This window comes from Bombina bombina, chromosome 2 (assembly GCF_027579735.1).
Source record: "Bombina bombina isolate aBomBom1 chromosome 2, aBomBom1.pri, whole genome shotgun sequence".
NCBI classification, from domain to species: domain Eukaryota; kingdom Metazoa; phylum Chordata; class Amphibia; order Anura; family Bombinatoridae; genus Bombina; species Bombina bombina.
The window spans coordinates 307408824-307425262 of record NC_069500.1 but is presented as its reverse complement, the minus strand read 5'-3'; the positions used below and the strand labels follow the sequence as shown (position 1 = coordinate 307425262).

Sequence of the window (16439 nt, the reverse complement as noted above, 5' to 3'; positions counted from 1 at the left end):
CTCAGGCAGTATACAGGAAAATCCCAATGAAGGAGATTGTAGTCCTTTTTTAGACACGAAACACCTTGTCCCACCAGGGGGAATCCAGGCGTAGAGGGTATCACTTGGGAGATAATCAGTTGATCATAAAAGATGGCCAATCATATAGCCAATGGATACACTGTGGTAAATATGGTAGTAATCAGTCCTCCAGGAATGATACAGTGTAGCAGCGAATAATTTGATAAAAAGGTTTTATTTAAAATAAGTTTAAAAAGCAATGCATTTCTCCGTGTCACAGCACGGTTACATCATGCTGTATAAAACAATAAACAAACTGCTACACTATATAATACAACATATCCAATCATAACCGGGCTTGAGCTATCCACCCACAAACTGACACAGCTGATTTCAGTGTAAGTGATTGAAAGCGTGTAGTGCTTAAAGGCGTAGCTGAGTCCTGTGTGATTGATTGTTGCCATATCCTGCTTAGCAACCGTGGGAGGTCTATAAGGATCTATTCCTTCTTTAGTCTGACAGGCTTATTAGACAAACCTACAACAATATCGTACATTTCCTTAAACTATCTATATATGTGTGATCGTAGTCTAACTGCCCCTTGTCAAAACTGTAATGTGACATAATCATTAGAAGTACTTATAAGGTGTGATCATAATCGTACATGTTAGTTACAAAACCAGCTCCCTCTATAAAATACGATTATCACTTGTATTCTAAGTCAAACCTCTTTTATTCAAAAACGCAATAATTACTTATATGTATACCAATAATATCTCCATTACTGGTAATACCACTAGCAGCACCCAAAAATTACACTTATAAAATATCATCGAGTCTGTATAGAATAATCAACCAACTACTAGCGGCACCATAATTACACAATATCGTAGTCATCATTGAATCTGTTTACATAACAACCAACCAATCATCTGTTGGGGGTGTGGTTACTGTCATAATCATCAATTGTTGATAATCCTCCTAAAGTTATCAATATATTCATAAACAGGGGTTGCAGGACCTATTCATAGTTGACCAGTAGCCGCACTAAATCATACTTACACAATATCGCAGCGATCATCAAATCTAATCTAATCAAATGTGAGAAGAAGAGTTGGAGAGAGATGGAAGAATGAGTGCTTGCGGCCTTCAGTGAAACATGGTGGAGGGTCTGCCCTGGTTTGGTACTGCTTTTCTGCCAGTGGTGTTGGGGATATTGTCCGAATTGAGGAGATCATGAATGCAGAAAAGTACAGACAGGTTTTAATTTATCATGCCATTCCTTCTGGAAAGCACCTGATTGGGATTGGTTTATTTTTCAGCATAATAATGATCCTAAGCACACTGCTAGTGCAATGAAATCATATTTGGGGAGAAAATCAGCTGATAAAACACTGACAGTCATGGACTGGCCTACACAGAGTCCAGAGCTGAATATAATAGAGGCAGTATGGGATCACCTGGACAGAGAAATAAATAAAAGACAACCTAAATCTAAAGAAGAACTCTGGGAAGTGCTGAAAGAATCCTGGTATAATATATCAGAAGATTACTTCAGAAAACTTCATGACAGTCTCCCCCAAAAGAGTTCAAGATGTGCTTAGTGCCAAGGGAGGTCACACTAAATACTGACGTTTCTCCTGAAGAAGCCATTTTGTTCTGAAAATTGTGTTTTTTTTATATTTTGTGTACATATTTCCTGTATTTTCAGTTTGTATCTAAATAAAGAAACCCACAAATAATATATGGTTTGTCATTAAACTTTGATAAAACAACAAATCTAATGGTGGCCTAACACTTTTGCACAGTACTGTATATGATATGCTTCTAGTAAGTAATTTTAATTTTGCTCACTTTATTTGAGTTTAAACTTACTACACCTAGAGTGAGTTGCTTTCGTGTTACTTGTGTTTTTTAAGTATGTCCATCCAAAGAAAGTTAACAGAAATCTCCTTTTTTTACATGTAGCGGCACAAACCAATAGAGAAGTTACCCAGATTCAAAGTGCAGCCTGCTCCGACTAGCACACCCCGCTAATTCCCCCAGAACGCTTATAACTACGTCACATCTAACCTACACTCCACCTGCACTGACTCGCTACCTCCCACCAACCACCTACACCTACATCAGAGCTAACCTACATTCCCTCTGCACCGCAATCACGCCTACATCTACGTCATGCCTAACCTACACACCCCTGCAATGCCCAGCTAAGTCCCTAATACCGCCTACACTTACATGTCTAACCTACACTCACCTTGAACACCCCAACTAACTCCCACGTACTGCCTATGGTCTGAAAAATACCTCACTATAATACATTGTACTAAATAGTAACCCTGTTACAGAGGAGGAAGTTTCCGCCCTTATACTGTCCTCTCACCTCACTACCTATCCCCTCGATCCCATCCCTTCACAGCTGCTCCCCTCTCTTTCTTCTACCCTTACCCCTATACTCATATCTTCAACCTCTCCCTCAGCACTGCTATATTTCCCCTCATCTCTTAAACATGCACTGGTCACAACTATCCTCAAAAAACCTTCTCTCGATCCAACTTTCCCATCCAACTACTGCCTTATTTCCCTACTCCCTCTTGCCTCAAAGCTTCTTGAAAAGCTAGTATATGCACGTCTATCCATTTCCTTACGTTAAACTCCCTCCTTCACCCACTGCAATCTGGATTTCGCCCCCATCACTCCGTAGAAACAGCAATTGTTAAGGTTATCAACAACCTACTGACAGCAAAATCCAAAGGCCACTTCTCTCTGCTTATCCTCCTTGATCTGTCTGCAGCCTTTGATACTGTCGCTCCAAACCCTCCAATCCTATGGCATTTGCAACACAGCTCTCTCATGGTTCTCTTCCTATCTGTCTAACCGTACCTTTAGTTTAGCTTTCTCTGGGGCATCCTCTGTCCCATTACCACTTTCTGTTGGGGTACCATAAAGGCTCTGTCCTTGGTCCCCTTCTCTTCTCAATCTTCACGTCATCGTTAGGTTCCTTAATCAAGTCCCACGGGTTTCGATATCATTTGTATGCCAACAACACCCATATCTACCTCTCTGCGCCAGATCTATCTCCTTTCTTGCTAACCCGTGTCACTAACTGTCTTTCTCATATCTTATCTTGGATGTCCTCTCATTACCTCAAGCTTAATCTCTCCAAAACTGAGCTCCTTATTTTCCCCCTTCTTCCAAAATCTCCACCCCCCATTTCTCTATAACTGTCGATGACTCCATCATTACCCATACCCCACATGCCCGATGTCTTGACTCAGATCTTTCTTTCACTCCTCATATTCAGTCCTTGGCTAAAGCCTGCCGCTTCCACCTTAAAAACATCTCTAAAATTAGACATTTCCTTACACAAGACACAACTAAGATTTGAATCCATTCTCTCATCTTTTCCTGCCTTGATTACTGCAACTCCATCCTCTCTGGGCCTCTGCCAGGCTCATCTTCCTTACACATAATTCTTCATCTGCTGCACCTCTCCCTTCAATCCCTTCACTGGCTTCCTCTTGCCTCCGGGATTAAACACAAAATTCTCAATCTGACATACAAAGCCCTCAACTGCACTGCTTCTACTATTCAGGGATGCTTACAACCTACACTAATCTTCCTAACTCTATTGCTATCCCCTTGAACCCCTTAGCATGTAAGCCTATGAGCCCAGCTGTTTGTAGATCACCTTCATAAGAGATGACTACAACAGTGCAACTCTCAGCAGGGCCGCTACCCATTTGATCCCTATAAATGTTATCTTGTATACCCCCTATGTTTGAAGCGCTGCAGAATCTGTTGGGGCTCTACAAATACAAATACCTGATCATAATAATAACCTCCCTATTATAACTATAGGAGCTATGTCACTAAAACGCCTCTCTGCGATGCCGCCTGTTCACAGCTATGTCGGAAGCTTGGAATATTTCGTCAGCTTGGAATATTTCGTCAGGCTTGCTCGACATAGCGTTGGATCCCTTCGAATATTTTGCCACCTTGTAGCACTTTCGATCACCGGGGCCTAAGAGAACAGTGTGAGTATAAAAATAGATTAAATTATGTACATTTCTAAATAGGATGATGATTTTTGGTGTTTTTATTTTTTATTATGCTAAAAGGGTTTAGACACGGTTAATCCCTCTGTGAAATAAAAAATTAGGGTGTTTTAAAATGTATCTAATATTTTTATGGTTAGGTATTTTTTCTTACATATTTTTTTTTTTTGCATGAGAACTGTAAGATGGGGCAAAATGATAAAATAATGTTATCTAATTTACTAAGTTACATTTTATTAGTACACTATATTGTCTTTTTAACATTTATTTCTCTCATTTAAAAAGTAATCACACGATTCAAGATAAGAGCAGATATCAGATTTCTTTAAAAGAACTAGACCACAGGAAAGAATGGTTGATTTAATCATAGAGGTTTGTTAAAACACATATTTGTAAACAGAAAGAATTCAGAAAATTTGAGTAACACATAATTTGTTTAATGAAGAAGAATCAAGGGGAATAGCTAACAATGTCACCAAATGACCAATGACAGGGAACACATAGGCAGCCCTGTTTCACAGCTGCTGTCCCACACTGTGAGTGTTAGAGAATGCACTGTATGATGTTTGTTTGCCATAACAACAGTAACTATGTGGGGGAGGAGCTACAGAAATTGTAAGCAGAGTCACAGGGAGAGCTAGTAAACATAGCCAGACATGAACATAAAGAGAGAAAACTTGACAAGAAGAAATGAGAGGATCAAGAACTGACTGGAGATCAAATTAAACTTAGAGAAAAAGAAATTAAAAACTAAAAAAAGGAAGTGAAAAGTATAATGATATAGGCTAGGGAGGCTTAGAGAGAGGTCAAATCAGACATGAAGGACCAAATGGAAATGATAGGAGCTAATGAAGGACCGGCAGCCACCAGATCTGTGGCAACCATCACTGATATTAAAGGGTAACTAGCATCACCTTGCCTCCCTGATACTTATATTGCTGTCCTGTGTGAAAGAGAATAATGTATCATTGTAATCTTTATTTTATAGGATATTCTGTATATGATTGAGTGGTATTCTCTTTAGATTTTTAGCTCATCCAATTAAATGTGGTGCTTAGCTCTAGGAATATCCAAGCCTTTAATGACTGCCTGGCTATTTACCAATCAGATGTTGCTCAGTGTGATGGTAGAGTTGAGGTTTCCTATGAAGCAGCTGACATAACTGGTGATATCTGTTATACAGATTAGCAAATTCACACGTTCCTGAGTTCTCCAAGAGACATCCTCTCATCCCCAAGCGGTATGTGATGCCCTGGAAACAAGACATGGTTAACAGGAAGCTTATTACAAAGGTAAGCACAAAGGAAATGTTAGCTCTAGAACATAAATTAAGAGAGTATATTCTGAACACATTTACCTTCTTACAGGGATAGGAAACTCAAAAATGTGCTTTTGTGATTCAGGCAGAGCTTACAATTTCCAGTTTACTTCTAATATAACATTTGCTTCATTCCTATTTTATTCTTTGTTGAAGAGATACCTAGGTAGGTGTCTGGGGCACTACATGACAGGAAATAGCTGCCATATAGTGCTCTTGCAAATGGATAATATTTTCTTGCAAAACTACTGCCATATAGTGTTCCAGACACGTGCATGCTCCTAAGTTTACATCCCTACTTTTCTGAAAAAGATACCAAGAGAATAAAGAAAATGGGATAATAGAAGGAAATTAGAAAATTGTTTAAAATTGCATGCTCTGTTTGAATCATGAAAGAAAAACATGGTGTTTAATGTCCCTTTAAATTTACTGTGAGTCACTTAACCTACATAGTGTAAACTTTAGCAAGGGATACGCTAGACCTTAATATGTTCACACCGTGTAATGCTTAGCAACTAATTAATGTAAAACTAAACACTAGAATCATCTTAAAATAAACATTGTGAATATACATCATGTTATACATAAAATATAGTATAATGGTAATGATAACAGTTTCTGCCTTATTAAAATGAATCCAGCTATAATAAAACATCCATAGTAAGTTATTTATTAAGGACCAGATTACAAGTGGAGCGATAAATATTGCTTTCATAAAGGCGATATTTGCGCTCCAATGTGTAATGCCAGCACACGCTAATGTGCGCTAGTATTACAAGTTCACAGCAATGCAAACTCAACCTCACGTTGGTATTGCTATGAAGCATTGCGCTCATGAGAGTGCGCTTCCATAGGCTCCTATAGAAGCCTCATTCTTTCTGATGCGGTCAGAGGGCTCGCGAACCATAATTTGGTTTGCGCAAGGTCGCTGTCGGAAGTAATTTGTTTTATCGACTGCTTCCAATGGCGCATTATACCTCAATTTCAGCAGCCGGACCCATAGCAAGTATTAGAAGCTGTTAAGCGATAACTTATACCAGGTTTCCAATGAAAGCGCAAACCGGTAATACACTGTTGGAGGCTGTCGATATTGTGAAAAAAATTACACCCAGCTCAACTAGGTGTAAAAGAGGAAAAGGAGCTTTTTGAGGCCTGGTTCCCATTGAAATTCTAAATCTTGCAATCAATGCAAGTGTCTCAATCTAGAAATGAATTGGCTTATGTAATATATATTGTTGTCCCATGTATAGGAATATTTGCACTTATGTTCTTATTGAAATATCAATATGTATGTACATATAAAAATATATGCAAGCAAAAATTGGTTTTAGTTACTTTAAAGGGCTTAGTAAAACTGAGGCTGTGGGTATTTTACATAAAATGGAAAATTCAAGAACCAGGGGTCATGATCTCAAGCTGAAGGGTAGTAGATTCAGGAGTAATTTGAGGAAGCACTTCTTTACAGAAAGAGTGATTGATTAATGGAATAAACTTCCTCAAGAGGTAGTAATGACAAACATTGTTGGGGACTTTAAAAATGCCTGGGACAAGCATAAGGCTATCTTACGAACTAGATAAGTTTATATTGTTAGGTAATATCAGGCAGACTTGCTGGGCCTATGGCTCTTATCTGCCGTCAATATCAATATCTATATATATACGTATTTCAAACTAGACCTATGCCTAGGGCATCAATATATATTACATATTGAAATTAGTCAGGTGTGTGCCTGATATTTGTGGGCCCTTGAGCGGTTTGTGAATGGGGAACATATCAGTAGTAGTATTTGATTAATATTTCAAAATCAAGGAATATATCACTGTGTTAATTTTTCTTATAGTTATGAGAAATGTTTCTTTTTTTAAAGCTATGTACTAATCTATGCATTTATCTTTAAAGGGATACTAAACCCAAATTATTTTCTTTCATGATTCGAATAGAGCATGCAATTTTAAGCAACTTTCTAATTTACTCCTATTATCATTTTTTATTTGTTCTCTTGGTATCTTTATTTGAAAAGCAGGAATGAAAGCTTAGGAGCCGGCCCATTTTAGGATTAGCACCTGGGTACTGCTTGCTGATTGGTTGCTAAATGTAGCCACCAATTAGCAAGCGCTATCCAGGGTGCTGAACAAAAATGGGCTGGCTCCTAAGCTTTTATTCCTGCTTTTTCAAATAAAGATACCGAGAGAACCAAGAAAATTTGATAATAGGAGTAAATTATAATGTTGTTTGAAACTGCATGCTCTATCTAAATCATAAAAGAAAAAAATTGGGTTTAGTATCCCTTTAAGTTGATTTTGCATACACAGTTTCAAAGTTCCATATATCACCTAACAAGAGAACCATGTTTTGGGGTCTGCTGAAAGGGATAGGAAACCCCAAATATTTTGTTCATGCTTGTGTTTTTTTATTTATTTTTTTCATTTGAAAGTTTACAATTAATTGTTATTATCAAATTGTATTCATTCTCTTGTTATTCTTTATTGAAGAGATATCTAGATAATTTAGCGTGCATATATTTGAAGCACATCTAGTGATTTTAAAAAATGATTTACATTATTGCAAAACTGCTGCCATATAGTGTTACAGACACGTGCACAGTCCTGAACTTACTTTCATGCTTTTCAACAAAGGATTATAAGAAAACAAATACAATTTAAGAGTAGAATTATATTGTAAATTTGGTAAAAGTGTATGCTTTATCTGAATCATGAAAGAAAATATGTGGGTTTTATGTCCCTTGAAATGACATTATGATGTCAATTGTTCATTTTAAAGGGACAAATCAAATCTATTTTTAAAATAACAAAAGGTGCATAGATTATCACTACATATAATCCCCTGAGATTGCACATCGAAAGGTCATTGTTACCAGATATAAATTAAAATACAATAATAATGTAAAAAAAACTAATACATTTTTATGATGATGACTCTTATTATTTTATAATTAGCATCATTCATATACAGGTAGCCCTCAGTTTACGCCGGGGTTAGGTTCCAGAAGGAATGGTTGTAAATCGAAACCGTTGTAAATTGAAACCCAGTTTATAATGTAAGTCAATGGGAAGTGAGGGAGATAGGTTCCAGGCCCCTCTCAATATTGTCATAAGTAACACCTAATACATTATTTTTAAAGCTTTGAAATGAAGACTTTAAATGCTAAACAGCATTATAAACCTAATAAAATAATCACACAACACAGAATATATAATTAAACTAAGTTAAATGAACAAAAACATTTGCTAAACAGCATTATAAACCTAATAAAATAATCACACAACACAGACTTCACTTGCATTTTTCTGCAAACAGTTATTTCTATGCATTCCAATCTGGACTGATTTACAGACAGGAAGATCTTGGGCGCGATCCGATATACGGCGCAGGTTTCGGCGCAAGCGTGGAAACCTGCGCCTCCCGTAGTTTCAGCTCGCAACTCGAGCTATCCCATATACGGCGCCGCCAGAGGCTAAAGTGCCGTAAGTCTCACAAACTAGCGATGTCCAGAAATCTGCATTTGATTTGAATAGCCAATAGAATAAGAGCAACTGTAATTCTATTGGCTATTCTAATCAGCCAATAGAATTACAGTAGCTTTTATTCCATTGGCTATTCAAATCAGCCAATAGAATTAAAGTAGCTCGCTTTCGATTGGCTGATTTGAATTTGAAGGCTCAAATCAGCCAATAGGAATTCAAGGGACGCCATTTTTAATCGCGTACCTTGAATTCCTATTCAGTGTACGGCGGCGATCGCATGAAGAGGATCCTCCACGTTCCGGCTCCGGTCTTCAGTTCCAGAGGTCTTTCGGTTCCAGCGTCGCCGATCTTCAATTCCAGCATCGCCGGTCTTCATTTCCAGATGGACGGTCTTCAGCTCCGCGGTCATCAGTCTTCAACTCCTCCGCTCCGTGCCGGCTGGATCCTGGAAGAAGAAGAGGTCGCCGCCTGGAAGAAGAGGTCGCCGCCTGGAACAGGACCTTCTCCGCCGGTCTTCAGGACAGGTAAGGAGCACTTGGGGGTTAGACTTAGGTTTTCTTAAGGGGGGATTGGGTGGGTTAGAATAGGGGTATGTGGGTGGTGGGTTGTAATGGGGGGGAGTGTTGGTTTTTTTTTACAGGCAAAAGAGCTGATTTCTTTGGGGCATGCCCCACAAAAGGCCCTTTTAAGGGCTGGTAATAGAGCTGTTAACTTTTGTAATTTAGATTAGGGTAGGGAAATTTTTTTATTTTGTGGGGCTTTGTTATTTTATTAGGGGGCTTAGAATAGGTGTAATTAGCTTAAAATTCTTGTAATCTTTTTTTTTGTTTGTAATTAAGTGTTTTGTTTTTTTGTAATTTAGTTTAGTGTATTTAATTGTAGTTTAGTTTAGATATTTGTAGTTTATTTAATTTATTGATAGTGTAGGTGTATTTGTAACTTAGGTTAGGATTTATTTTACAGGTAAATTGGTAATTATTTTAACTAGGTAGCTATTGTACCTAGTTAAAATAAATGCCAAGTTACCTGTAAAATAAACATAAACCCTAAAATAGCTACAATGTAATTATTAATTACATTGTAGCTATCTTAGGGTTTATTTTATAGGTACGTATTTAGATTTAAATAGGAATATTTTAATTAATAATATTAATATTAATTAGATTTATTTTAATAAGAATTTAGTTAGGGATGTTAGAGTTAGATAGGGTTATTATACTTAATATATATATATATAATATAATAACGATATTAACTATATTAACCCTAATATAATTAGGGTTAATATAGTTAATATATATAATATAATAACTATATTAACTAGATTAACCCTAATATAATTAGGGTTAATATAGTTAATATAGCTGGCGGCGGTGTAGGGCGATTAGATTAGGGGTTAATCTATTTAATATAGGTGGCGGCGGTGTAGGGGGATTAGATTAGGGGGCAATCTATTTATTATAGGTGGCGGCGGTGTAGGGGGATTTAGATTAGATGCAAAGGAGCTGATTACTTTGTGACAATGCCCCGCCAAAAGCCCTTTTAAGGGCTGGTAAAAGAGCTGATTTCTTTGGGACATGCCCTGCAAAAAGCCCTTTTAAGGGCTGGCAATAGAGCTGTTACTTTGGGGCAATGTCACGCAAAAGGCCCTTTTAAGGGCTGGTAATAGAGGTGATTACTTTAGGGGGATTAGATTAGGGGTTAATGTATTTAATATAGCTGGCGGCGGTGTAGGGGGATTAGATTAGGGGTTAATACATTTAATATAGCTGGCGGCGGGGTAGGAGCTCACATTAGGGGGTAGTTTAATGTAGCTGGCGGCGGTGTAAGGGGCTCACATTTGGGGGTAGTTTAATGTAGCTGGCGGCGGTGTAAGGGGCTCACATTAGGGGGTAGTTTAATGTAGCTGGCGGCGGTGTAAGGAGCTCACATTAGGGGGTAGTTTAATATAGCTGGCGGCGGGGTAGGAGCTCACATTAGGGGGTATGTAATGTAGCTGGCGACGGTGTAGGGGGATCACATTAGGGGGTAGGTAATGTAGCTGGCGACGGTGTAGGGGGATCACATTAGGGGGTTATACTTTTAATGTAGGTGGCGGCGGGGTCCGGGAGCTGCGGTTTAGGGGTTAAATACTTTATTAGGGATTGCGGCGGGGGATCGCGGTTGACAGTCAGATAGACATTGCGCATGCGTTAGGTGTTAGGTTTTATTTAGCAGATTGCGGTTGACAGGTAGATAGACATTGCGCATGCGTTAGGTGTTTTAGGTTTTATTTGGCAGGTAGTTTAGGGAGTTACGGGGCTCCAATAGACAGCGTAAGGCTTACTACGGCTGCATTTTGTGGCGATGTAAAAATGGAGTAAGATTTCTCCATTTTTGCCACGTAAGTCCTTACGTTGTATATTGGATACCAAACTGCGCGGGTTTGGTATACCTGCCTATGGCCCAAAAAACTATGGGCGAAGGCAGAAATATACAAGCATAACTTCTATGTTACGCCATATATGTGATACCAAACCAGCGCAAATTTTGGCGTCACCGGCTTCTGCAGGTGACGCTGTATATCGGATCGAGGCCCTTGTTCCTTTGAAATCTGCTCGATAGCTCAGGTCTGGTTAAACTGATTAATTTCAGCTTGCTTGGCTTTGCTGCAACACAAGCGGACAGCTTCACCTACTGGCTATTTTAATAAATGCACTGCTTCTCATTGCTTTTCAATAGCAGTCACATGACTGGAAAAAAAGGTTGTTATTCTGAAACGGTGTAAATTGAACCGTTGTAAAACGAGGGCCACCTGTATTTCATTTTCAATGTGAACATCTGTGATCATTTTGATTCAATAAAAAAATAATGACACAAAATATTATGTGGCATATTAATATTATTTATAAAATATATGTAATATTATGTCTGCTCAAGCAGAGTATACATTTGCAATATTTAGGAATATTAGAAAAATAAAATGAGTGACAAATATGAAATAATAACCACAAATTTTGAAGTATTATCTTAAATATGGAGATATTTAAACATTCTAAAAGTGTATTGTGCATTTTTCTCAGGGAGAGTCCGTGTCTGTTCATATGATGTCAATTAAAATGTATTTATCACCTCTATATCATGGCAATCACATATATATTCCGCATACATCACAGTGCTTAAATATAAAAGAAATGCATTTATATTATTAGTCAATATATTTTATAATCTACTTGACAAAAAGGAGTGCATTAGTCATGCTAGGTACATTTTTAAATAATTTCATTAAAAACAGGACTTTAAACATAAATGCAAGGTATTTGGCCATATCAGCAGGAATGAGGACTTGCTTTCAAGGTTTTCTACAACTGGATAACCCTTATTAGCTTGTTCTGAAGGAGAACATTTGCTTCAGGATTATTAGTCATAACATTATTTGCACATGCAAGTTGACTAATGTGAAAAAGCATATACTGTATTAATTTCTAAAACGTATCCTCAAGTATTCTTAAATGGGATAATATTGTTGAAAAAAGGACACATAGGTTTCTAAACAATTTACGCGGGCATATTAATTAACATCATGTGAAAGTAAAATAAAAAATGAAGCTGTTATTTCAAAATATAAGGGGGAAAAATCTGCAACAGTCAGCATGCCACTCGTAATGTAGCCCAGCAGTCGCCAACCAGTGGTCCATGAACCACTAGTTGTCCATGAACCACTAGTGGTCCACGAGAAGATGTTGGTGGTCCTTGACACCATCAAGCAGAAATTAATCTCCTCTGATGGTGTCACCCCTGTCGTGCCGCAACTCCCTACAGTGCCTGGCTGGACATCAGTGAAAACCAACCGAGGAGGAGTTAAATTACAATCTCCCTATGCACGTTGCGTAGTACTTAGTACTGAGCGCTGCTCAGAGGAAGATGGTTCCATTCTAAAGTCAGCAGAGGTTGGTATAGTCATGGCTTGAAATAGTGGAATTAAAGTATATAAAAAAAAGAAAATCTTAAAAAAAAAAATTCCCACATTTCAGTTATTTTCTTCCCTTTACCTGTCTCTTTGTAGTAGTTTTTCTAATTCCTTCAGATGGATTTACATCACTCTTTGTCTTCCTCCCCTTCATCTTCTTTTTTTAAATGTATTAAATATTAATTATATTTTATTCTAATAATTTTCCCGCTCACAAAGCCATTCCACCTGAATTCGAATAATTGCTATCCAGCAGATCAGCCGTATTCCACCTGTATTATAGTAATTGCCAGTAACATCAGTAGTGGTTAGCTCACATCCATATTGAGAGCTTTCTGATATAAACTTAATTTATGACTCCAATGTGTGTCTATGATCATAAGTCGTTTTGAATATTTCCTAACTGGGGAGGCAACTTGGAAGTCTTTTGGTCCTTTTAAACATAATTCTTTTTTTCTCACTTTCTGCCTCTCTGTTTCCAGCTCAAAAGTTGGCACTCACCCTTCATCTGTTATTTGGAAGTATTCTCTCAGTTCTGGCATTCAGTTAGTTAATTCCAAAAAATTGTTCTTAAAAATGCGTAAATATATACATAATGTAAACTTAGCTATGGTTATACTAGTTATGTACATTATGTGTATGTGTATATACAGTATATATATATATATATATATATATATATATATATATATATATATATATATATATATATACATACACACACACACATTATACAGGTTTGTACCTTTTAAAAAAAAAAAATCATGTTGGTTGTCTACGGGATTCAAATTGTGAGTTTAGTGGTCCCTGAGGTCCGAAAGGTTGGCTACCCCTGATCTAGCCCATAGTAAGATATTAATACGAGGGACTCAGAGCGATTTATAAAAGAACAATCATGACCTATGTCTCTTTTTAGTAAAAAAAAATAAAAAATCCTCTAAAATGATGAATTTGAAATGTGAGATAATCTTTGTTGAAATAAAGTGTAAGATTACCTAATATAAAAAACAAAACGTTGAATGTTTTATCCACAAGGTGCCAATTTTAAAGTAATATAATGGTGTTGAGAAGGAAACCACATTTAAAAAAATATTTAATAATTTTACACAGGTTAAAGATACAAAGATTGGTTTTATGTGGCCTTTGTAAGTCAATAAAATCCTTAAAAAATTGCATGATCACATTTGTTTTATACAGCTACATACCGTACATGTGCTGTTCAATAGCATATGAATTTCATATTTAGAAATAGCTCATCTTCTATAAATGAAACACACATTTTTATATTTGTGTGGTTCATCCATAATGTTGTAAAAGTCATCCAATATTAAGATAGAAAATGTTATCAACATTTTATCTATCAAAATTGCATGAATAATTCAATGTATTAATGTATACTGTAAGTCTATACAGCTATGTCAGATTGAAAGGTATTCATAAAGATTTAATCAAAGTTCTTTGCAAACCGAGACTTATTTTGCTAATTTGCAGTTTACAAAGTAATTAATTTTTTCTATCTGTTCTTAATTAAACTATATATTAATAAAGAATATTTATATTAGTTAAAAATAAATATGAAAGAATTACATTTTTATAGTATAATATTATACTGAACTACATCTGCTTGAGTGACATAAGGGTGTGTATATATAGTAAATAATGCTACATACAGTAATAAATTAACATAAATAAGTGCATAGCAGTTAGCAACATCATCTAGGGTTCTGGAGAAGACAACTACTGGATAGAAAAAGGAAGTCATTGAACTGAGAGAGTGCAGAGAGTGTTGACATTAATGTGCAGTCATAGCTGACCTGGAAAATTGTTTTATAACTAGAGGCGTAACTAGAAACCTCAGGGCCCCGGTGCAAGAATCCATGAAGAGCCCCCCCCCATATATTATGTATATGAACGAGCAGAAGTTCAATATTTTAGTTAAACATATTTTTGTGTGGAAAATGTCTTAAGGACCATCATAAGTGATAAAATTACATGCTCCAATTCCTTAAAAACATTTTATTTTATCACTAGTGACAATGTAGGCCTATGTGTGTTGCTCTGCAGGTCCCAAATGGTACTTTAACTATGTGTTTAACCCCTTTGCGGAGGTTAAGCACATAGCTTTGCAGATTCTGTGGTGATAAAATAACAAATTAGAGAATGTCATTTTAGCACTATAAAAGCCCTTTAAATGGAAAGTCTACTTGAATTTTTTATTTTTTTTAAAGATAGAGAATCCCTTTATTACCCATTCCCCCGTTTTGCATAACCAAAACGGTTATATTAATATACTTTTTACCTCTGTGATTACATTGTATCTAAGCCTCTGCAGACTGCCCCTTTATTTCAGTTATTTTGACATGCTTGCATTTTAGCCAATTAGTGCTGACTTATAAATAACTCCACTGGAGTGAGCACAGAGAGAGAGAGAGAGATTATGGTTTAAGAGTTACAGCAATCACAAACACACAGATAACATTTTAATGCAATATAACATCTTAAAGGCCCATTAAACCAAAAAAAATTCTTTCACGATTCAGATAGAGAATACAATTTTAAACAACATTCCAATTTACTTCTATTATCTAATTTGCTGCAATCTTTGTATATACTTTGTTAAAGAAATAGCAATGCACATTGGTGAGCCAATCACATGAGGCATCTATGTGCAGCCACCAATCAGAAGCTACTGAGCCTATCTAGATATGCTTTTCAGGAAAGAATATCAAGAGAATGAAGCAAATTAGATAATAGAAGTAAATTAGAAAGTAGTTTAAAATTGTATTCTCTATCTGAATCATGAAATAAAAAAATGTGGGTTTAATGTCCCTTTAAGTCTTAACTGCACTGACAGTTAATAGTCAGCAGATCAGCACTTTTGTAATAAACAATGATGTTCTCAACCTACACCCAGGAGATGTGTGTGCTAGCTTGATAGTATTAAGATGCAGGAAGCAGGGTTCTAAGGCCACACACATTATTATACATGACATGATGAGTCTCATCATGTCATGTATAATAATGTGTGTGGCCTTAGAACCCTGCTTCCTGCATCTTAATACTTCGATGAGTGTATTTAATATATATATATATAAGTTTAAATGCTTAAAAAAGTGTTTTTTAAAGAAATGGACAAGTTCAATATATATACACTGTGTGCAGAATTATTAGGCAAATGAGTATTTTGACCACATCATCCTCTTTATGCATGTTGTCTTACTCCAAGCTGTATAGGCTCGAAAGCCTACTACCAATTAAGCATATTAGGTGATGTGCATCTCTGTAATGAGAAGGGGTGTGGTCTAATGACATCAACACCCTATATCAGGTGTGCATAATTATTAGGCAACTTCCTTTCCTTTGGCAAAATGGGTCAAAAGAAGGACTTGACAGGCTCAGAAAAGTCAAAAATAGTGAGATATCTTGCAGAGGGATGCAGCACTCTTAAAATTGCAAAGCTTCTGAAGCGTGATCATCGAACAATCAAGCGTTTCATTCAAAATAGTCAACAGGGTCGCAAGAAGCGTGTGGAAAAACCAAGGCGCAAAATAACTGCCCATGAACTGAGAAAAGTCAAGCGTGCAGCTGCCAAGATGCCACTTGCCACCAGTTTGGCCATATTTCAGAG

At 36.7% G+C, this 16439-nt stretch overlaps 1 protein-coding gene across 1 annotated transcript in view; it reads left to right on the top strand.

Annotated features, from left to right (window-relative positions):
* Positions 1 to 4694: 4694 nt before the first annotated feature.
* The window catches only part of TEX43 (testis expressed 43), a 30551-nt gene continuing 18806 nt past the window's right edge, over positions 4695 to 16439 (top strand). Inside the window, exons 1-2 of the mRNA XM_053700487.1 lie at positions 4695 to 4958; positions 5242 to 5350. Of these exons, the coding sequence (XP_053556462.1) occupies positions 4876 to 4958; positions 5242 to 5350 (192 nt within the window). The 5' untranslated portion in view covers positions 4695 to 4875. The remainder of the gene's footprint in view (positions 4959 to 5241; positions 5351 to 16439) is intronic.